Here is a 22,521-nt window from a genome sequence, read left to right on the forward strand (position 1 = left end):
AACTGGAAATATTTTCTACAGGTGAATACTACACTACTAGCACTTCTAATTTCAGCTGGTGTTATGAACACTTTATTTTTCAAGCTCAATCCAGATACTCAGTTAACTGCTGGACAGAGAGTCACCATTTTACTCAACATTTCTTTACATTCATTCCAGCAGACTAACTTCCTGATAATATTCAGCTCTTAAATTTTTAAAAAAAATAATCTCAGAGCTCTCTATTCATCTATTAATTAGAGACATGGTCTTTAGACAGTGATGGTTACATTTTTGGGGGGTGGGCTGAGGGGCGCACTTGTGGCACATGGAAGTTCCCAGGCTAGGGGTCGAATTGGAGCTTACAGCTGCTGCCCTACGCCACAGCCACAGCAATGCTGGATCCAAGCCACATCTGCAGCCTACACTGCAGCTCACGGCAACGCCAGATCCTCAATCCACTGAGCGAAGCCAGGGATTGAACCTGCATCCTCATGGATACTAGTCGGATTTGTTTCCACTGCGCCATGACGGGAACTCCAGGGATGACTACTTTTTATTCTGTTTCACATGTTGACATTTTCTCAAACATTTCTTGTAATAATTTGAGTAATACCTATTCTCTCTCTCTCTCTCTCTCTCCATATATTATATATATATAAACTACTGCCCAACATGCATATATACAGAATTATAAAATTTTCTGTTTAACTGCATACAAGTTCAACTAAAGCTCACTAAAACACACCATGATATATACTTCCTTTTGTAAATCAACTTATGAGAAGAATTTATCTTACATTAATGTATTCAAATTGTATTCTTCTTAACCTATAAGATGAACCTTCATCTAAATATTTTAGAACACAATACTTGGATACACAAATAATTATTGAAACACTCTCTACAGTTTCCCATGGCTAGATAGTGGTGGGAATGAATTATATGTTTACAAGCACCTTCCCTGGTTGATTTGTAGGCAGGTAATTTTACTGTCAAAAAACTGATTGGCTCACGTTTTCTGACATTCGATGTGAAGTATAATTGATATTATTTTAGTTCCATCTCCTGTGTTAAATTTTCTCATTTGATGTGATTTGCTCCATTTTCCTAATAGCAATTACTGGGCGAGCTGTCAGAGGTAACCCACATTTGTTTCCTCAAGGCACTTCTTTTTAATGTAATTTTTTGGATTCAATCTCTGGACTTAACACCCTCCAAATGTTCCAGCTGTGCCTAGTTTTCACTGCAGAATTCCAAAGAGACTAAATTTAGAGGAGAAAAAAAAATGTGTAGGTTACATTTTTAAGCACAGTTCAATTTTACTGGCTTTGTTGGGGTTGCTTGCATAATTTCCCCTCTGAAGCAGTAGCTTGCTTGAATCAGGAGCTTATCTCTAGATGACTTTCTTTAATCCTTGAGAATTTCTACTCAGTCTTAGTAGTTAAGAAAAGTGACTCATTTGGGTTTAATTATGAATAGAAAAGTACATTTTCCTTCAGCTCTAGTAATTCTGCCTTCTATCAGAGAAAGAGGACACGACAAAGAGAAATTTTTTGTTTTAAACAGAACTTTAAATAAATGCGTGGGAGCCAAAAGGCAAGGGTTATGAAGTGACAGTGATGGGACCAAAGTAAGTTCACACGAGGGTGACCCATCATCCCAGGTTGCCCACACCTGAGGGGTTGGTAGGGATGTGGGACTTCCAGTGCTAACACTGGGAGAGTTCCAGGCGAACTGGGAATAGTTGGTCACGAGTTCTTTCTGGATTTGGAGATTCAGCACCCTTGGTTCAAGAGAAGAAAGTTCAGGGTAGATTTCTGCTCTCCAAGACTTGGCATAAGTTCAGGGGTCAAGCAAAGGTAACCAAGAGACATAGTGACCAAAAGTAAACAAGAGTAATAGTGAAGGGGAGAGCAGTAATTGGATGGTAAGTCAAGGGAGTGGAGAAGATAGAGATGGGTGATGAAAAGTGGTTTCGAGTGTCAGTATTGATCCTGTTTCCTCCACACAGAGGACAACTTATCAGTTTTCATGGAAAAGCGGCCTTGGTTTTCATTTCAGAAGAGGTTATAATGATTTGAGGAAGGTACCTTGCCCCTTTTTCGTTCCAGGGGTTGGAAGAATGAGGCAGAAAGGAGCACCAGGAAAAGGGGAAAATATGCAAGTAAATAAAATTTATGGCAGAATTTATAAAAAATATTCATATGGGTTTATTTATATTATATATATATATTTTATATATGTATTTAAGCCTGTGATTCTCATAGTTTATACTGATAACATTGCACTATATAGCAATGACAGATGAAGGAAATTAGGCACAGAAGATTTGGTGAGCCTGTCTGCAGGCTTGATTGTGACAATAGGTATTTAGTTTTTCACAGTATTATGTGATGGATGCAAAATACTAGCTGTTCTTGTTTTTTGAAAGCAGAAAATGTGAATTTTAACATGGAAATCAGTATCAATAGCATTTGGGGGCTTGTTTAAGCTCTAAAAGCGATCATTTAAACGCTGACACTTTTGAAATCCTAATGTGAGAATTCACCAACCCTTCAAGAAATGATGTGTAGAGGACATTCTTGTCAAGGGAGTATTGCCTATACACTAATCAGATGACTTTGGTGTGTGCTAAGTATTATATTTCAGTGATGTTTGCTGTATTTTGATTGCTTGAAGTATTTTATTGGCCCAAATATAGGAACATTGTTTTGTGGATGATAATAATATAATACACTCTTTCATTGAAAAATTAGAAACGTTGCCAGGCCTTGAATGCTGAGGGGTCAGCAATGTCTGTTTCTCTCCCATGTAATTCCGTGGCTTGCTCTGTGAATTTAACCCCGACTCCTTCCCTTCCTCCTCCCTCCCTCCTTTTCCCTTCCATACCCCTCCAAGAAATAGCAGCATAACAAACGCTTCTTTCAGTTCTCCTCCCATCCTGGCTTCATACACTCTCACCTTCCCCACCCCACTGGCTGGTGAGTGGCAGCTTTTAAAGAGACAGCAGAGAACCAGAGCTGCTGCCCCCGCTGGTTTCCACAGGTGTTTGTTCATTTGCTGTGAAGGTGCCTAGGAGGGTGGTGTGTTGATTTTTAAGTGAGAATTAAAAAATGATGTGTGTGTGGTGTGTATTTTTATGTCTTTGATCTCTGTGGAAATTGGGAAGGCCTCTTTTAAAAATAAATATCACCTTATATTTGGGCCAATTTAGAAATTAAAAGTAAATAGTGTTCTAACCAAAGAACCAGATTACCAAAAGGCCTGCTTTTTGCATTTCATCTGCCAATCCTGAATTTTAGAGTAATTAAACTTCTGCCAATGCAGTATCAAAACTTCACCTAAATCATAAGTCATTGTTCTATATATCTGATTCTGTCCAAAAAATGTTGCCTTTTGAGAATTTGGAACTTACTCTTTGAATTCAGTTATCTAGTAATGTTATTTTGTTTAAAGTTATAACTATTGTGTGTAGTTTAATAGGGAATATATACAAATACTATTTTATAATAGCCTAGATCACGATTTAAAAATTATTGAGAGCTATTATATATTCTATAACATCCACCTTTTTATTTATTTTTACAGTGATGAAACATTTATTTATTTATTTTTATTTCCCCAATACATTATTATTTTTTTTTTACTGTACAGCATGTTCACATCTACCTTTTTGAAATACAAATCCAGGGGGTTCCGTTCGTGGCTCAGCAGTAATAAACCCAACTAGTATCCCTGAGGACTCAGGTTCAATCCCTCGCTTTGCTCAGTGGGTTAAGGAACCAGCGTTGCCACAAGCTGTGGTGCAGGTCATAGGTGCAGTTCGGATCTGTCCGGTGTTGCTGTGGCTGTGGTATAGGCCCATGGCTACAGTTCCAGTTTGACCCCTGGGGTGGGAACTTCCATATGCTGCACCTGCAGCCCTAGAAAGGCAAAACAGAGAAAATAAAATAAAAAAGATACAAATCCCCACATGGACTTTTTTCTAGTAATATGCTTTTGAGATGTTATCATAAACATTTAGAGACCATACAATTACTATCACCATATTCCTAATTCAACAAGGAAAATTTCTGAATTTAATAAATCCGCTCTCAGATGATTGCAAAAAGGATTATGACTTGAAAAAATTAACACTTTAAAAAAATTGCTTATTTATTTTAAAGCATAGTCATTTTATCTACTAGAATATTGTCTCCCTTCTTAAATTACTTGGAAATAGCAGAATTAAGTACTTGTGAATGTAACATGGATTTAAAGTGAGTAAGTAATGTTTTATTGTTGTTGACTTTTAGATTTCCAGTGTAGTTAGAAGCTATTATTAACAGAAATTATAACATAATCAGAAATATTTTGACCTACTCTGACCTTATGTGATTCCAAGTTCAAATTTAATTTTCTTGACATTTACTTATTATTAATTTTCTTGAGTATTATTAGTACTACTGTTTGTTGTTGGTGTATCCTTTTGATTCCTTAATTTACATTTTGATTTTGAACACATATGTGGAATATTTAAAAAATAAGTTTTAATAATTATTATACCATGTAGGATTGGAGGGTTGTGTGTATACATGCACACACAAACACACACATGAATTTGCTATAGATTTGCAGGTAAGTTTGCAAATAAATAGCCAGCAATGTCCTATCAAAGTACAATTTGTTTTCCTAGTCTAGGTTTATATTTTCACCATTTTGAAATAATTTCTGGTCTTTTTATAGAAACAAAGGATGGAGTATGGTCCAAGACCAACTGATATTCCCTCTGCTCCATCACCTCCTCCAACACCAGCTCCTGTTCCTGTCCCCCTTCCACCTTCTGCTCCAGCACCTGTTCCTGTGTCAAAGGTCCCGGCAAATGTAACCCGTCAGAACAGCAGCTCCAGTGACAGTGGTGGCAGTATTGTGCGAGACAGCCAGCGGCAGAAACAAATCCCTGTGGACCGTAAGTCTCCCAGGGAGGCGAAAAAATTACAGTTTTTCCTGTGAATTAAAAACATTAAGTTAAAATTATTTATCATTGGTTCTGCTTGATAACAAATATTATCAAATATAAATAACAGGCCTTTATACTTGCATGGTACTTATAGATTGCAAAGATTTTCACCTAGTTTCTCATCCTCCAAGTGATTCTGAGAAACAGGAAATCTCTCTGTTCTCTAATGTGTGTATTTCTACACATACTCCAGTATGTTGTGGTGGTTGAATATAGACTCTGAAGGCAGACATGCTTGTAGAGTGAGTTTGTATAGTGAAACATCACTTGCTGGCCATGAGACCTTCAACAATTTAATAATCCTCTCTATATTTTAATATCTTAACAGTAATAATGATATTTGCTTCATAGGATAATTTTGAAGATTTAATGATATAATGCATATATAAAGCATTCAAATCAGTCCTTCTCAGCCAGAGGTAATTTTTCCCCAGGACATTTGGTATTTGTCCTGGAGACATATTTTGGTCAAAATTGGGTGGATGTGACTGGCATATAATAGGTAGAAGTTAGGGATGTAGTTAACATCCTAAGATGAATAGGCCAGCTCCTCCCCCACCACACACAACCTAACCCAAAATGTCAGTGATACTGAGGCTCAAAAATCCCAATTGATGTTACACATTATAAGCAGTTAGTAAATTTTTGCTGTTATCATCATCAGTATTACCATCATAGTTTTTTTGCTTCTCTACCTCATATACGTAATGTGTATGTATAGACACACATATATGCACAATCACAGTAGCTTAATATAATCAACCTGCCAATAGCAGTTTCAAATTTGCCCTCCAAATTCAGATTTAGATTTCAATTTCAATTCTTATAAATTTAGATTTTATTTTTCACGTGAATGCTTGCTTGCTTTCTTTCTTTCTTTCTCTCTCTCTCTCTCTCTCTCTCTCTCTCTCTCTCTCTTTCTTTCTTTCTTTTTTGCTTTTTAGGGCTGCACCTGTGGCATATGGAGAGCTAGGGGTCACATAGAGTTATAGCTGCTGGCCTAAGCCACAGCACAGCAATGCAAGATCAGCACCTACACCTTAGCCCAAGGCAACACCAGATCCCTGACCCACTGAGTGAAGCCAAGGATCAAACCCACATCCTCATGGATACTAGTCGGATTCCTTCCCTCTGTGCCACAGCGGGAACTCCCATATGAATGGTTTCTATGAAAACTAGATTTAAATACTAAAAGATCTTTGGCCAACTTTAGATTTTCCATGTTAATACTTGGGAATACCAGTGTAAATAATTGGAAAACTGAAGATAATTCTAAGATAATTTTTATTTTGTTTCATCTTATAGTATGTGGCTTGTCTGTTCAATCTTCAGATTGTGTTTATAAGTATTATAAAATTGCTTTATCTATACTTGAAATATAAAAATTCTTGGAAAACTAGGGCTGGGAAAATACTTCCTCAATATGATAAAAGCATATAAAGGGTATGTGTGTGTGTGTGTGTGTCTGTGTGTATCTGTGTATTTGTGTGTGTCTGTGTGTGTGTAAAGGACATCTTTCATTCTCTCAAATAGCCTCTTCCAGGCTCAGTTCTGCGTTCTTTGCTTATAAACATGCTTTTACTGTAGATGATCACTCTGTTTTCACTTCTTTCAATACAGTCTCTACTATTGGAAAAGGAATGACTCATAAATTTGTCTTCATATCAAATCTTATATCTGGCATCCAGATACATGTTTTGAACTATTAACTTTATAGTGGAGATTGGATGTTTGAGATTCAAGTTCAAAATCAAATTTTTGAATCACTCACTCCCATTTTTACCCTATTGTTTTTCTTATCTCAGTAGATCATAGCCTCATCTGTTCACTTGCGGTCATTCTGGATACATTTTTTTAAAAAAAGAAGACACAAATTATTACTCTTTAATTGTTCTGGAAATTCTGGTTAAATGCCATAAACACAAACTATTTTTAGACATTACTTTCTCAACTGAGATGTAGCCATTTTTAATCACCTTATCTATATGTTAATCTTACCAAAGAACTAATAGAAAAATGATTAACTCTTTCTGGGCAGCAAAACAGCTGTGTGTATGTTTGTGTGTCTGTGTGTATAAATATAATTTGCTATCAAATTTTAAAATATTTTTGCTTATGTTTTTTAAAAGGATGCTTTTTTTTTCGGACACTAAAGACATAGTTTTGAGATGAGAAAATTATAAATGTTTTTATTGATGTCCCTAAGGGAAAGTTTCCTCTCAGAGGCTTTCTTCATTCTTACCGCAAGTTTATAACATCTCCCTCCTTTGATACGTCAGCATGGTAATCTTTGACACTGTGGTGCTCTTTCTCCAGGCCTAGGATCAGGGTCAAAGGCATCCAGGCCCAATTTTGGAACAGTCTGTGCGCTGGGACAGTTTGTTCTTTGTCCTAGTCTAAGAAACTAAGAATAACCTAATGGGAAAGAAGCATGGTTAGAATGCTTTAAAGATAGAGAACTCTCCTGATAATTGTGACTCATTCGTTTCAAGTCTGTTTTTCATAAGTAAAAGAATGACATTGGTATGTAAAACATAAACCTCTCTCCCAAAATTAACACGTGTACTTGTTTCCTTAAAATAATAAAATTTTGCATGTATTTATATAGTGTTCCTTTTAAAGACGGACCAAAAGTGTAGTTTAGCATTAAAAATAAAGAGAATTCTTTTTATAAAATAACTATTTTATTTTATTTTTTTTGTCTTTTTGTCTTTTTAGGGCCTCACCCACAGCATAGGGAGGTTCCCAGGCTAGGGGGCTAATTGGAGCTGCAGCTGCCGGCCTATGCCACAGCCACAGCAACGCCAGATCTGAGCCACATCTGTGACCTACACCACAGGCCATGGCAATGCCAGATCCTGGACCTGCTGAGCGAGGCCAGGGATCGAACCCGCAACCTCATGGTTCCCAGTCGGATTCGTTTCTGCTGCAGCACTGTGGGGACTCCTATAAAATAACCATTTTCTTGATAGTTTTTTCTCAAGTATCTTTTTGAATAGCATTTCTTTTGAATGAATGTTAGGGCTTCTCAATGGTCTTTTAGAACCAAATAGACATACTTCTTTTTTGGTAGCCAGGTTTCTTTCAAAAGATACCTTTTATGCTACCTACATTCTCTGCTTATGGCCTAGACGTCTGATAAGAATAAAATTCAAGGAGCAGTAAATCATACTCACCCAGAAAAATGCTACCCAGCAGCCATAAAGAAGGAAAAAAAGTCCACAGGCCTGTTTTTAAAAATGTAGCAAGTATCAAGGGCCAGCCTCCTCTTCTGAAGTGTAACTTGCACTGATTCAAATTAGCTGCTGGGAGCCCTGTATCATGGAAACTATTCAATTTTTCTTGTCACAGGATTCAAAAAGTTCTCACCACTTTTGAAGATAGCAGTGCTTTAGTTGTTGTGCATTTCTTCCATTTCCTCTGAAATGCTAGTCCTTTTGTCTGAGTTTAATCTTTTGGAATCAGAAGTCTTGTTTTAGAAAGAGGCATAAAGTTAGTCTGGTGTGTTGTGTGCTAGAACCTGGCAAATGGAAACCAAAGCAGGAACACATTAGAGGTGGTTTTTATATTCCCTGGAAAGAGGTTATATTGTGCACTAGAGATGATCCTGCAGCGGCTATGTCCGCAGATAAGACAGTAAACCTTTTAGTGTGGTGATGCTTTTGTATTTCTTTGAGATGTCTTCCTGGACTGTATGGCAGTATGACTAAATCACAGTGATTTAAGCGTTAACTAATGAAATGCTTGTCATGTATTTCTTAAATATAACAATCAATAATAGTCCCTCTCACCCTTCACCCCTTCTCCCTCCTTCCTTTCCTTCTTTTCTCCTATTTCTCTTTCTTTTGACTTCTTCTTCAAAAGGTTCCCTGAATACTTGGGGCATTAAAAAAAAATTAGACTGAAATGACACAATCTGTTTATTTCACACTTTCACTTATTTCCCTGGGACACCAAACACTTGCTAAAACATTCTCCCTAAAAAAAAAAACAGAACAATGGTCACAAAAGCTCCCTTAGTGACCAGGTCATTGTTACTTGCCAAGTTAGTTAATTGGATTACTATATCAGTTCTTTGTACTTAATCCTTGAAGGTGGTATACAGATAATATTTCTATGTTTGTGCATGTGTGTACGTGTGTGTGAGAGAGAGACTTATATTTGAAAAGGATTAATTTAGCTGAGAAAAGAATGAGGAGCAAAGCGTGGGGTGGTGGAAATTAGAAGCAGAAAGACCTGTGAACAGACTGGTAGCTCAGACCAAGATGGAAACAGAAAAAAAATGGAGTGAAGTGGTTGGCTGTGTGGTCTATTTTAATGGCAGGACCAACAGTTTGCTGATGGATTGCACGTAATCTAGGGCAAAAGAGAATCAAGCGTAACTCCATGGCATTTTGCTGGAGGAACTGGAAAAACAGAATTACCAACTTGTTGAAAAGTCTAGCATAAAAGCAAACTTCAGGAAGAAGATGAGTAATCTGAACTAATTCAGATTCAGATCAGAAGATGAGTAATTCATTTGACATGTTATGTTTGAGGGAAGTGGTAGACATCCTAATGAACATGTCAAGTAGATGGTTGGCACACCTGGCTCTAGAGTTTTGAGGGCGAGCCTGGACTGGCAAAATCATTTGGGTGGTTATCAGCTTTTAAATAGCATTTAAGGGTTTCCCACAGTGATGCACTGGGTTAAGTTTCTGATGTTGTCTCTGTAGTGGCTTGGGTCGCTGCTGTGAGACAGGTTTGATCCCCAGCCTGGCACAGTGTTAAGGATCCAGTGTTGCCACAGTTGTGTCATAGGTTGCAACTGTGGCTCGGATTCAATCCCTGGCCTGGGAACTTCCATATGCTGTGGGTGCAGCCCCCCCCCCCCCGCAAAAAAAACCCTGACATTTAAAGCCATGAGACTAGGCACAATTGTCATTGATGGAATGTGTGCAGAAAAGAGATCCAAGGACTATGCCCTGGAGAGTTGGGGAAATGAGAAGATTCTGAAAAAAGGATGCTGAGGAGAGGCTGGTGAGACAAGAGGAAAATCAGAGTGGTGTCCTGAAGGCCACAAAAAGAAAGTATTTCAGCTTCTTCAAATGTTGCTGATAGATTCAAAGAGGAAATGACTGGGAATCAACCATTGGATTTTAGCAAAAGGGAGTGAAGGGATGGGGCCGAAAGCCTAATTGCAATGGATTTAAGAGGAAACTGGAGCATGGGAATTGGAATCAACTAATATAGACAGCTTTTCATGGAGTTTTGATGAAAGGGGAGGGGAGAAATGGGTGGTAGCTGAGAAGGGGCATGAAATTAAGACAAGGGTTTACTTACAAGCCAGAGAAGTAACAAGAAATAGCATGTTTGTATGCTGATGAGATGACTCAGTAAAAGAGGAAAATTGATAAAAAGGACCTACTGTATATCACAGGGTAATCTATTCAATACTGTCTGGTAACTTATATGGGAAAAGAATCTGAAAAGGAATGGACGTATGTCTGTGTGTAACTGATTTGGCTGTACACCTGAAGCTAACATGACTTTGTAAGTCAGCTGTACTCCCATAAAATTTATAACAAAGAAAAAGAAAAAAATAGATAAACAACAAAGACTTACACTTAGCAGAGGGAACTATACTTAATATCCTGTAATAACTTATAATGGAAAAGAATCTAAGGAAAGGAAGGTGTATGTATGTGTATATATAACTGAATCACTTACACAATATTGTAAATCAGCTATACTTCAATTTTAAAAAAAAGAAAAGAGGGAGAAAAAGAGGAAAATTGATAACATAGGAGAAGTAGGGAGAAATTACTGTCAGAGTATTTAAATGAGGACATGGGATCAAGGGTTGGCTTGAAGAGCATGGAAACAGTTCATCGGTAATGTTAAAAGGAAGGGAGGCAGACAGTGCACAAGGAAAGGGCTGGTAGGTGAAAGGGCTGCTAGGGGAACTTAGGGAGGTTTTCTTTTAAGTTCCTTATTTCACTCAAAAATTGTAAAAGTTAAATCATCGGCTCAGGGTAAGGACTGGGCTCTGGGTGTTGGAGGTTCCCAGAGGAAGAAGATAGGAAATACGTCTAAGGGGGGCAATTTTATGGTCTGGGGCAGGGTTAGGGTTAGGGTTAGGGTTAGGGTTAGGGTTAGGGTTAGAAAGCCCTGTTGACCTTTGAGGCTGGACGATTCTCTGTTGGAGGAGACTGACCTGTGTGCCGTGCAAAATGTTTTTCATGATGGTAGCTTCCTTTCCCCTGTTCCCCATTTGCAAGATCCAAAAGTGTCTCTAGCCATTGCCAGATGTCTCCTGGGGTCAAAATTTCCCCCACTTGAAAACCACTGACTTACCCAGGAAATGGAGTATGGTTGTCAGGGAGCACTGACAGCCTAGTGCTGGTTCATGATCATGAATTTAACATGAGATCATTCAGCATTGTTGTTTTGTAATCGGTGTGCACGTGTAGCACAGAATAGGCGGAAAGTTAGATTTAACAAAGGTTGAGATTTTGCCAAATGAATACAATGAAGAGAGAAGAGATAGGGAGTGATTTTAATAATTAATTGAGGAATTTACACTTGGTGAGGATGAAAGGAAAGATGGTGGGAATTCTAGATCATAAATCCTGTTGGGGTCAAAAGATTCTTGGCATTGGGGTCCTAGAGAAAGTGACGCTTGTTAGGGGCTTTCAGAAATAACCCACTCTTTGTTGGTATCCAGGTAGGAAATCTCAGATGGAGGAAGTTCAGGATGAGCTCATTCACAGACTGACCATTGGTCGGAGTGCCGCCCAGAAGAAGTTCCACGTGCCACGGCAGAATGTGCCAGTTGTCAATATCACTTACGATTCCACCCCAGAGGATGTGAAGACTTGGTTGCAGTCAAAGGGGTTCAACCCTGTGTAAGTCTCCCTGGGGATCCTTTGCTGTTCTGTGTATGAAACATGAACTGTTTTCAATTTGATCACTAAGAGGTCACAAGGGACTCATAGAATGGGGAGCCCAAACTGCATCTGTTTCCATGCTCAGGAAATGGCTATATAGCCATTTATAGTTAAAAAAAAAAAAAGGAATTAGAGGAAACAGAAATAACTATCATTTAATGGCACCCCATCTTCTAGGTGGTGGTGTTTTTTCATCGTTGGTCCCTTAAGCAGTCTCATGGTGGTTTTGAGGCTGGTAGATGTCTTTCTCCCTCTGAAGGTCATACAGGGTAGGACTCTGGTCTTACCTAGACTTCCCAGACCACAGAGGACATATAGTCTTTTCTTCTGCTGCAGCATACAGATTCCTGGCAGACAAAAATAAATTACATCACTTATTGTAGGTGATAATCTAATAGAACATTTCCTTTAGTAAACCCATGATGAAGTTTCTGTTTTTCTGGCATTAAAAATTTGTAAATATTTTGTGTGTATTTGATACACATATTTGAATATGTGTATTTGAACTATTTGACTAACACATATCCAAGAGAACTTGACACATTATAAACCCATTTACCCAATGTGACTGAAAAAAATGAGGTACACTAGTTAGTCAATTGCCTGGCTACTAGAAAGTTATCTGTTCCTTATATGAAACACCAATTTTATTTTATTTTAATTTTTTTTATTTTTTTGCTTTTTAGGGCCACACTCACGGCATATGGAGGTTCCCAGGCTAAGGGTCAAATCGGAGCTACAGCTGCTGGCCTACATCATAGCCGTGTGGGATTTGAGCCATGTCTGTGACCTGCACCACAGTTCACAGCAACACAGGATCCTTTACCCACTGAGTGAGGCCAGGGGTCAAACCTGCATGAATCTAGTTGGGTTTGTTAACCACTGAGCCCTGAAGGGAACTGCAGAAACACCAATTTTAAAGGAACTGGTGCTACACAATAAGAATACTAAACTCAGTTGGCTCTTTTTTTGATACTTCATAATCAGTGATCTTATATAGCCTCAGGGTCATCGTTATGACAGTTCCTTGTCATTGCCCTGAGCATCCTAATACCATTTTATGAGTTCCAGTGTATAGAACACTTAAAGAAGAGAGGTGGTAGCAAGACCAGCAATTTTTCTTTTCTTTTGCTTTTTTTTTTTTCAGACAGTATTTTTAATGCTCTATTTCCTTCTTTTATTATTTTCAGGACCGTCAATAGTCTTGGAGTATTAAATGGTGCACAACTTTTCTCTCTCAATAAAGATGAACTAAGAACAGTCTGCCCTGAAGGGGCCAGAGTCTTTAGCCAAATCACTGTACAGAAAGCCGCATTAGAGGTACGACTCATCAACCTAAGATGGTATTTTTCTGCATTAGTCAAGCATGTGGGCTATAGTTTGAAAACACTGGAAACAATATTTATGTCCATATTGGTCACTCTCTTTGCCTTTCATACAGAGCTGAATTAAACTTGATTTGGCTCTAGCAATCTGTCACTGGAGACCATCAGTGACCATTGTCAGGGAGACTAATTTGTTGTTAAGTGCTCATGTAACATGAAGCTTGAGCTTCAAATACTTTTGGACATCTAATGAAAAGCCTAATGTTCTCATTTTATATACACTAACTGTTTCTGTAGGAATTTTATCTACTCCTTCACTTTGGGTGAGTAATGATTTAAGAGGCCTGTCCTTAGTGTTTACTCTAGAGATTCTAGTAGGCTAGAGATTATAAAGTATTAAAACTGTGTCTGTGTGCCTGAAGCCTACTTAAACATATAAATCATCAGAGGGAAAATATTAGGTAGGGATCATTGAAAATAGAGAGTCCTGAAGAGTAATTGTTTCCCTATAGCAGTTTCTATGAAAGCAGAAGAGTAAATGTTTTCTAGATTGGATACACTAAAGCTTCCAATATGCTATTCTACTTAAAATGGGCTATATAAGGATAGTAGTTTCTAACTGTTACATCTTGAAGCTCTTAATAGCTTTCATGAAAATTAAACTTGGGCTCAAATGAAAGGATATAGGCTTTGACATGAAATCAATGCATAATTATCCCTAGCAGGTATATTGTATAAATTCAACAGTTACATAACTCAATAAAACAACTTCATGCCTACAACTCTATAACCATTCCCAGTCAGGAGAAATCACATTTCCCTTGGAAATTTTTTCTACAACATGGATCATGGTTGATGCTACATCAGGTTTTCTGTATATTGAATATGAATCAGGATTATATCTTTTCTGAGGCAGTTTTATTACCATTATACATTTTAATTACCATTATACATTTTAATTTTATCGAGAATGAATAAATTACTCTTTAAGGGTTATGATAGAAAGTTCCATATTCCTAACATTTCTGAATTCCAGACTTCTTAGTGCAGTCATTTGCCCTCACTGCCCACATCCTCCTGGGCTCTTGCTCCTGTTCCTCTGGATCCTCCTGGATGTGTATCAAGGCAGAGACTGACTACTCGAGAGTTTTCATCTTCCCCAGCCACCTTCCCATCATGCCCTTCTCTTGCATCTCGTTCAAGACTTCCATAGATGAGAGGATTACAGAAGATGCATAGAGATTGTAGGCAGGGTTTGGAAAGGAGAAAAGCCAACATGATGTCAGAGGGTCAGAACCCTTTGATATGAGAAAACTCAGTATATTCTGAGCCTAGCCTTTGGGTCTGATTTAGAGTCCCTTAAAGGCAGATGAGTATCATGCTTGACCTACAGAGCATTTCTTTGATAATTTACCATCTTTTTGTGCTTGTCGTTCAATCTCTTCTTTCTCCCAGGGAATCTAGAGCATTCCACATGCATTATTGATTTATCTTTAACATGTTCAAGTGAGAGGCATGATGAATGAGTTGCCTTAAGACACTATAAATGAAAAAAATTATTAATGCGATGTGAGTAAAGTCCAGAATCATCACTTATATGAAGGCAGCCTCCAGTTTTCCCCCAGAAACATGAGAAGAAAAACACAGACTTTTAGCCTGAGCCATTTCATTACATGATTTGCAGCCTCACAAACCAGTAACCATCTTGTCTGCCCCATGTTTGTTTTTCAGGATAACAACGGCAGTTCTGAGTTGCAAGAAATCATGCGAAGACGACAGGAAAAAATCAGTGCTGCCGCTAGTGATTCAGGAGTGGAATCTTTCGATGAGGGAAGCAGTCACTAATTTGTTTTTAAACTCCATTATTCTTGGCATTATTCCAGCGTGCTTTGTTTTAAGAAGCCATGAAGGGAATGTCAGATTCTTATTTCTTGGTATACATAATTTATCGCCATAAAGAAACAATGCAAACATTAAGCAAGCAGAGGACTTGCCTCTGGCCCATTTTTTTTTTTCAAACTAAAAAATTTTTAACAGAATTTTTGACCTTGGGAAATATTTTGCGTACATTACCAAGGGGAGGTTTCTTTTTTTGGATTAATTATTTCATCCCCACCTCAAGGCATAAGCAGACTTTTTTTTTTGGACAGTGGTGAATTTATTTATTGCAACAAAACAGAGAGGTTACCCATGATTCAAAATCTAAACAATTTCAGTTCTGCCTGTGACTGTGGTGTGTGTCATTCAGGATATAGCTTACTTTAGTCTAGCCTCTGCTTACTTAGGTTTCTTCTTTGACATAATGGTAGAATATTTAGATTTATTTAAGTTCTTAATGCCAACAGTTTAAAAAATTTAAAACATTTAATGAACTGTAAAATACAATAAGGTCTTGGACATGCAGATAGAAACCTATGGAGCATTCCCAGGATATTTTATTGGTCATGGCTCTGTTAATCACAATTCCTTGTATAGCTTGTATTTTGATTTAGTTTATATTCTGCTTATCTGTACTGTGTTCTTATATATGAGAAAGCACAAGTGTAAAAGAGGTCATACACATTTAAAATCTGTCACAGGAAATAGCCTGCATTGGTGTGTGTTACAGTATTTTGCTTAAAGAAGGCCTCAATGCTGAATATTGCTATAAGTAGTTACAAGCAAATTTGGGCCATTGTATGTGTTTATCTGTGTCAAGTTTTTCTGGTAATAAGAAGTAATTTTACACATATTTTAATCCTGTGAAAGATTCTAGGTAGAGAAAAGCAAGAAGACTTAACCTTCAACAAATGTTATTTTTGGAAACATGATTTTTGTCATTAAATGTTATATTATTTCACATATATAAAACAGATGTTATGTAAGAATGTTGTATATTTTAACATAATTCCATTTAGAGAGATTATCTAGATTCATTAATTTTCATAGTGCCTTTTTCACATGAGTCAGCTGGAAAGTCTGCAATAAACAGTATTTGCTGTATGTTAATAAATGGCTCCTGTCTCATTGGCAAAAGGGACCTTTGGCGTGGAGACTGGAGATCAGGGTTGAATGGAATATGAAAAACAGAGGCCTACTCTTTTTTTTTTTTTTTTTTCCTGATCTCCTGTGGAGTTCTGAGTGGGTAGAAACCACTTTGGAGTACATTCCTTCATTGTTTCTCTTCTTTCTCCCTCTCTTATTTCATCATCTTTTCTTCCACCATCTAGTCACAGTTGGTCCCAGTAATAAAAAAAAAAAAAAAAAACTTATACAGGGTGTTTCCATTGTGGCTCAGTGGTAACGAACCCAACTAGTATCCATGAGGATGCGGGTTCTATCTTTGGCCTCGCTCAGTGGGTTAAGGATCCAGCATTGCCACAAGCTGCGGTATAGGTCAAAGACTTGGCTTAGATCTCGAGTTGCTGTAGCTGTGGTGTAGGCTGGCAAATGTAGCTCTGATTTGACCCCTAGTGGGGAAACTTCCATATGCTGTTGGTACAGCCCTAAAAAAGAAAAAAAACATATATTCAGCACTTTTGATTGTGAAATGCATCCACATAAATGCTTTGTTAAGTATCTACAATAAATCTGTGAGTTGTATTTTATAGATGAGGAGGCCTAGTTTATCAGAGGCTAATTTTCTCCAAATCATGAGGAATACAGGAGTCTTTTGTCTTCCATGTCTCAGCCTCTCCATAATGTGGCCCATCCAGCAAAGTGAAGCAAACATGAGATTAATAAAGAATCATTGTTAATCTTTCCCATTTCCTAAACACTGACACACATTTAGACACACTGATAGAAAATCTCTGAAAATGTAGAGATAAGACGAAGATAGAAAAGTTAAAATCACATGTGTGTAATGTAGCATATCAGATATTAAAATAATTGGTACCATTTATATGTCTGTCTTTGTGCCATAAAATTCCAAAGAGGGGGTTCCCATTGTGGTGCAGCAGAAACAATTCCAACTAGTATCCATGAGGATGCAGATTCAGTCCCTGGCCTCACTCAGTGCCCAGTGGGTTGGGGATCTGGTGTTGCAGTGAGCTGGGGTATAGACTGAAGACAGGACTCGGATCCCACTTTGCTGTGGCTGTGGTGTAGGCTGGCAGCTTCAGCTCTGATTCGACCCCTAGCCTGGGAACTTCCATGTGCCATGGGTGCAGCCCTAAAATAAATAAATAAATTTTAAAAAATAAAAAAAATGTTTTAAATCCCAAAGGAAAATAGTCACAGAGGCAGTAATTGCAGAAAGTAGTTACCTCTCTCAGAGATGTGGAGACAGAGAGTCCAGATTAATGGAATTTAAAAGCTTGAGAGAGAGGCACTACCTTCTGGGAGTGTGGGGACCACTGGAAACTACTGGGAATCAATTGCTACTTGATTAATAGTAGCAAAGAATTATTATTAGGGTGATGTTGATAGGAATAGAAAGTAAAACAGAAGAAAGCCAGTCCCTTGTTCCCCCTCTAGCTTCCTTTGTCCCTTTAGCACATTTTTTTTTTTTTTTTGGACAGAATCTATTGGTCACCCACCTGGCAAAGCCCCAAATCACAAAGATGAGAATAAAGGGGTAGACTGGAAACTGAGAGAACAGCCCAATGACCAACCTGTTTCAATTCTGGCTATTTAGCTTATATTCATTCTCTTCTATACATCTTTGAAGCTCTATAAAATGATTTTAAAAGGTTTATACTTTCACCCTAGATAGAATCATCCTTCTCTGTTACTTAAACAATATTTAACCTAAGGAACTGGTTTAGCAGGAAAAAAAAGAAAATATTGCAACATCCCAGAAGTGGTAATAATAGGAAGCAGTCCCTGCCCCTTGGGCCAGGGTTGCACAAGGAAGGGATTGGGTGTATCAGCATTTAGAAGCCTGGAGAAAGACCCTGGGAACTTGGGCACAGACCCTTGAATAAGAGGTTCTGTCTAGTGTTGGTGCTGATGCCTCAAAGAGCACAGAGGAGAGATCCCCTGTAGATATGGAACTGAGACCCTTGTAAAGAGAGAAAACTCTGGACAGTTTATGCCACTGTCTCTGAGGGGGTGCAGTAATGTTGGTTCTGAAAATGGAGGAGGGGAAAAAACCAGAAACTAGAATCATCTACTGCTACTGGAATCAACTGCTGCTGCCAAAGTGGAGATCTCATTACTAGCATTAAGCTGATGGTGTAGCCTTTGCCTAGTTCACTTCTTGTTTCTTACTCTTGATGTTCATTGAGATCTTGGGAACTGTGGGATTATAGTTTTTATTAAATTTGGTAAAGTTTCAATCATCATTCCTTTTTTCCCCCCAGTCCCTCCTGCCTTCTTTCCTTGGGAGACTCTTAATTTCACATTCTCTAAGCTATTTGAAGTTTCCTGAAAGTCTCTGATACTCTGTCATGTTTTTAATCAGACTTTTTTCTCTGTTTCATTCTGGATAGTTTCTATTTCAATCTTCAAGTTCACTAATCTTTTCTTCTGCAGTTTCTAATCTGCTTTTATTTTGCTCTTTGTATTTTTCATTCCAGATATTAGAGTTTTCATCTTTAAAAGTTTTACCTTAAAAAAAAATTAGCTTCTGTGTCTCCACTTAACTTGCTCAATATTTCTTCAACTTTATAAATCATGTGGAAGACAGTAAAATATGTCTTAATGTTCCTGTTTATTAATTTTATCTTTATAACTTTAGATTGGTTATGATTGATTTTTCCATATTATTGGTCTCTTTTCTTGCTTCTTTGAATGTTTGGTAATTTTAATAGCTCTGGATACCTTCAAGATTATTTCCTATATCTTTCATTTCTAATGTAAATTCAAATATAATGCCAAATATTGTGAATTTTACCTGCTAGGTGCTGGGTACTTTTGTATACCTATGAATATTATTGTGCTTTGTTTGGGGATGCTGTTAAGTTGCTTGGTAAGTGTTTGATCCTTTCTGATCTTGTCTTTAAGCTTTGTTAGGTGGAACAAAAGCAGTATTTAATTATCTCACTATTAAGGCAGATCTCTTCTGAATCCTCAACCTATTATTCCATGAATTATGTTTTCCACCATAGCAGGTAGTAATAAGGACTATTCATCGTTCTGTGGGAGCCTTGAGAAATATTTCCCCATTCCTTTCAAGTGGTTCTTTCCTCAGGCTTGAGCAGTTTTCTCATATGCATGCAGTGATCCATCTTCAGTGTAGGTCTCAATGGAGACCCTCTGCATATCTCCAGAGCTCTCTCTTCATGCAACCTTCTCCACTCTATTACTCTGCTGTGAATTTTAGTTCCCTTGCCCTTGCCACATTTTAAGCTTTGTCCCCTCAGTTCAAGGAGTCTTCTGAACTCCACATGAGTTCCCTCTCCCTGCACTGAAGCTTGAAAGCAATCACTTGGAAAACTGGAGCAGTTGTAGAGTTTTCCACATTTTTTTTCTTTTTACAACTGCACCTGTAGCATATGGAATTTCCTGGGCTAGGGTCAAATTGCAACTGCAGCTGCAGGCCTACGCCACAGCCACAGCCACAGCCACACCAGATCCAAGTCACATCTACAATCTGTACTGCAGCTTGTGGCAATGCCAGAATCTTAACCCACTGAGTGAGGCCAGGAATCAAACCGACATCCTCACAGAGTCAAAATTGGGTCCTTGACCTACTGAGCCACCGTGGGAACTTTTCCACTTTTTTTTTCATCTTTCATTGTCCAATGTTTAATATTTTGAAAACTGTTCATGTATATGTGTATTTCTGTATACATATATATATATGTGTGTGTGTGTGTGTGTGTGTGTGTGTGTGTTTAAATTGTTTCAGGCTAGAAAGTAAGTTCAGTCTCTCTGACTCCATCCTGGTTTTTGGAGTCACCTTGCTTTTTAAAGTATATATTTTTTACTATATATATAAGTGTAGGTTTCCACTTTTTATTCTAGAACTAAAAGTGTCATTCCATTGATAGTTCCTGATGATAAGTCATCATTCTTATTTTGCCCTTTAGCTGCCTTTAGGATTCTTTTCTACATCTTTCATCTTCAACAGCTTGACTGTAGAGTGGATAAAGGTAGTTCTCTTGGTGTTTATTCTATGTGGGTTCAATGAGTTTCTGGATTTTTTAGGTCAGTGTTTTTCCATGATGAGAAGCCCTTATTCCTTACAATATTTTTTCTCCTTTTTTCTTTTCTTTTCTTTATTCTTCTATTACCTATATGTTAGGCTACTTGATACTACCCCAACAGTCCCTAAATCTCTGTTAATATTTTTAAAATCCTTTTTCCCTATTTTCAAGATTGGAAATTTTCTGTCAATAGGTGTTTGGGTTCACCAACTCTTTCTTTATGACCTGTCTTCCAATATGTGTTGAGTCAATCCAAATAATTTTTCTTTTTAGTTACTACATTTTATCAGTTCTAGAATTTACATTTAGTTGTTTTATATAGCTTGCATTTCTCTACTGAGACTGTCTGTTCCCTCATTAAAATAATATTTCCCTTTAATTCTTTGAGCAACTTTCTTTTATTTCCATAACACATAAAGACTTCTTTATCTGCTAAATACAACATTTGGGCCATCTAGGTTCAGTTTCTAGTGACTGCCTTTTTCCTCCTCCACTATAGGTCCTATTTACATATGTAGTAATTATTTATTATATACTCTTGATATTATAGACAATGTTTTAGATATTTTAGAATATGTTGTCTTCCTTGGAAGAATGTTTATTCTTGTTCTAGCAAGCAATTCTGTATTGGCTGGTCACTTTGAGCTTATGTAGCTTTAGTTTGTTTTATGCTTTGCCAGGATGAATTATGGCACATTCAGTGTGTTTTCCAAGATCTTCCTTCTAATATGATGAGATTCAATCTATAAACTATCCTCTGCAAATATTGTCAGGACTTGATTTCAGGCTTTGTCTGTACCTATCAGGAGTAGTCAAGTAGTGGAGTCCTTACTAGACATGCCCCCCTTTTTTGGATGAATTCCCAGGTTATTTTGTATCTCAGCTGGATACCCCAGGTCTTAAAAGTTATGAAACAGGTCTCTTCACTTTTGCTGGGCTGACCCTTTAATATCTCCCAGCACAGTGACCTCCGATAGCCCTATTCCACTCTTAACCTTGCAGCAGCCACCGTAGTAAGCACTGGGTGATGCTGCCCTATATGAGCTGGGTAGATTCACTTACAGATTTCTGCAACTGCTCTCTGCAAAAATGCTTCTACTATGGTGCTCCTTTTCAGAATTTCCAGCCACTTCCAGTGCCCTGAACTCTTATCTTCTCCTCCTCAGCTCAGCAGGACTAACTTGCCCTTTTTGGATCCTAATGGCTACACTACCTTTGGGGAATTATCCTCACGTCAAGAACCAGTGAGTTTCCTTATCCCAAGGATTGTACTCTTGTACTGCTTATAAAAGATAACCAGTAAATTTTGTCTCTTTCCCTCCCCTGCCTTCAAGAGGCACAGGATCATGAGAAGCTAATGTGAGAGAGGCTCTAGTCACTTAAAACTCTTCCTCTCCTACTTTTCTCTAGGAAAATTTATAAGAAAGTTTCAGATTCACTTGCTTTCTAAAATTAAAAATTGCTGGAGTTCCTGTTATGACACAATGGGATCGGCAGTGTCTCTGGAGCTCCAGGACACAGGTTCGATTCCCAGCTTAGCACAATGGGTTAAGGATCTGGCATTGCTGCAGATGTGGCATAGGTTGCACCTGTGGCTTGGATCTTATCTCTAGCCTGGGAACTTCATATGCTGCCGGGTCACCAAGAAAGAAAAAAAAAAAAAATTGCTGCTAGATGGAGATGCTCCTAGGCTGTTCTTCTCTCGCACTTCTCAATGCTTATATACGGAGGGTGGAACAATGTCAGAAAGTTGTGCAGATTCACTAAAGGGATTTTTTAAAAGTAAAGATTGGTTGCTTCCAAGTAAGAAAAGACAATGTTCATTCAGTAAACATTTTGTAGGTGTCTTCTTTAAGAAGTGAATATTCAAAGAGAATCCTGCCGTTAGGGGAGCCAATAATCTAAAGAACTGTTTGCAGCTTGCTGTATTTATCCCTGGTGATAGTCTTATTGGTCTCCTGGGGCAAAATTACACCCTAAAACTGCAGTGATTTTATTTCCAAGAGGCTGTGATTTTATACTTCTGACATTTAGGTTTTTTTTGTTTTTTTGTTTTTTCCCAAAAGGCAGAGCTTTTGAGCTTCCACTCAGAGATCTGTGTAGGATTGTGCAAAGGGCCCCTGGGAATGAATCAGGAGGGGAAGATAGTTACCATCCTACCATCCTTCCCATGGATCTTCTTTTCCTTATTTAAAACAAAATATAACATGCTC

The 22,521-nt window shown here is 37.9% G+C and overlaps 1 protein-coding gene across 25 annotated transcripts in view; it reads left to right on the forward strand.

The window, feature by feature from the left end:
* EPS8 (EGFR pathway substrate 8, signaling adaptor) overlaps positions 1-16,227 on the forward strand; it is a 268,177-nt gene extending 251,950 nt beyond the window's left edge. For all 25 annotated transcript variants that reach the window (XM_084956694.1, XM_084956693.1, XM_084956701.1 and 22 more), the window contains 4 exons: positions 4,708-4,930; positions 11,688-11,868; positions 13,101-13,230; positions 14,967-16,227. In XM_084956694.1, the coding sequence (XP_084812820.1) occupies positions 4,708-4,930; positions 11,688-11,868; positions 13,101-13,230; positions 14,967-15,080 (648 nt within the window). In that variant the 3' untranslated portion in view covers positions 15,081-16,227. The remainder of the gene's footprint in view (positions 1-4,707; positions 4,931-11,687; positions 11,869-13,100; positions 13,231-14,966) is intronic.
* The last annotated feature ends 6,294 nt before the right edge of the window (positions 16,228-22,521 follow it).

The sequence above is a fragment of the Sus scrofa genome, chromosome 5 (assembly GCF_054392235.1).
Source record: "Sus scrofa isolate SSC_HxYL_T2T_F1_AM1 chromosome 5, Sscrofa_HxYL_maternal_Yorkshire_Landrace_v2.0, whole genome shotgun sequence".
Taxonomy (NCBI): domain Eukaryota; kingdom Metazoa; phylum Chordata; class Mammalia; order Artiodactyla; family Suidae; genus Sus; species Sus scrofa.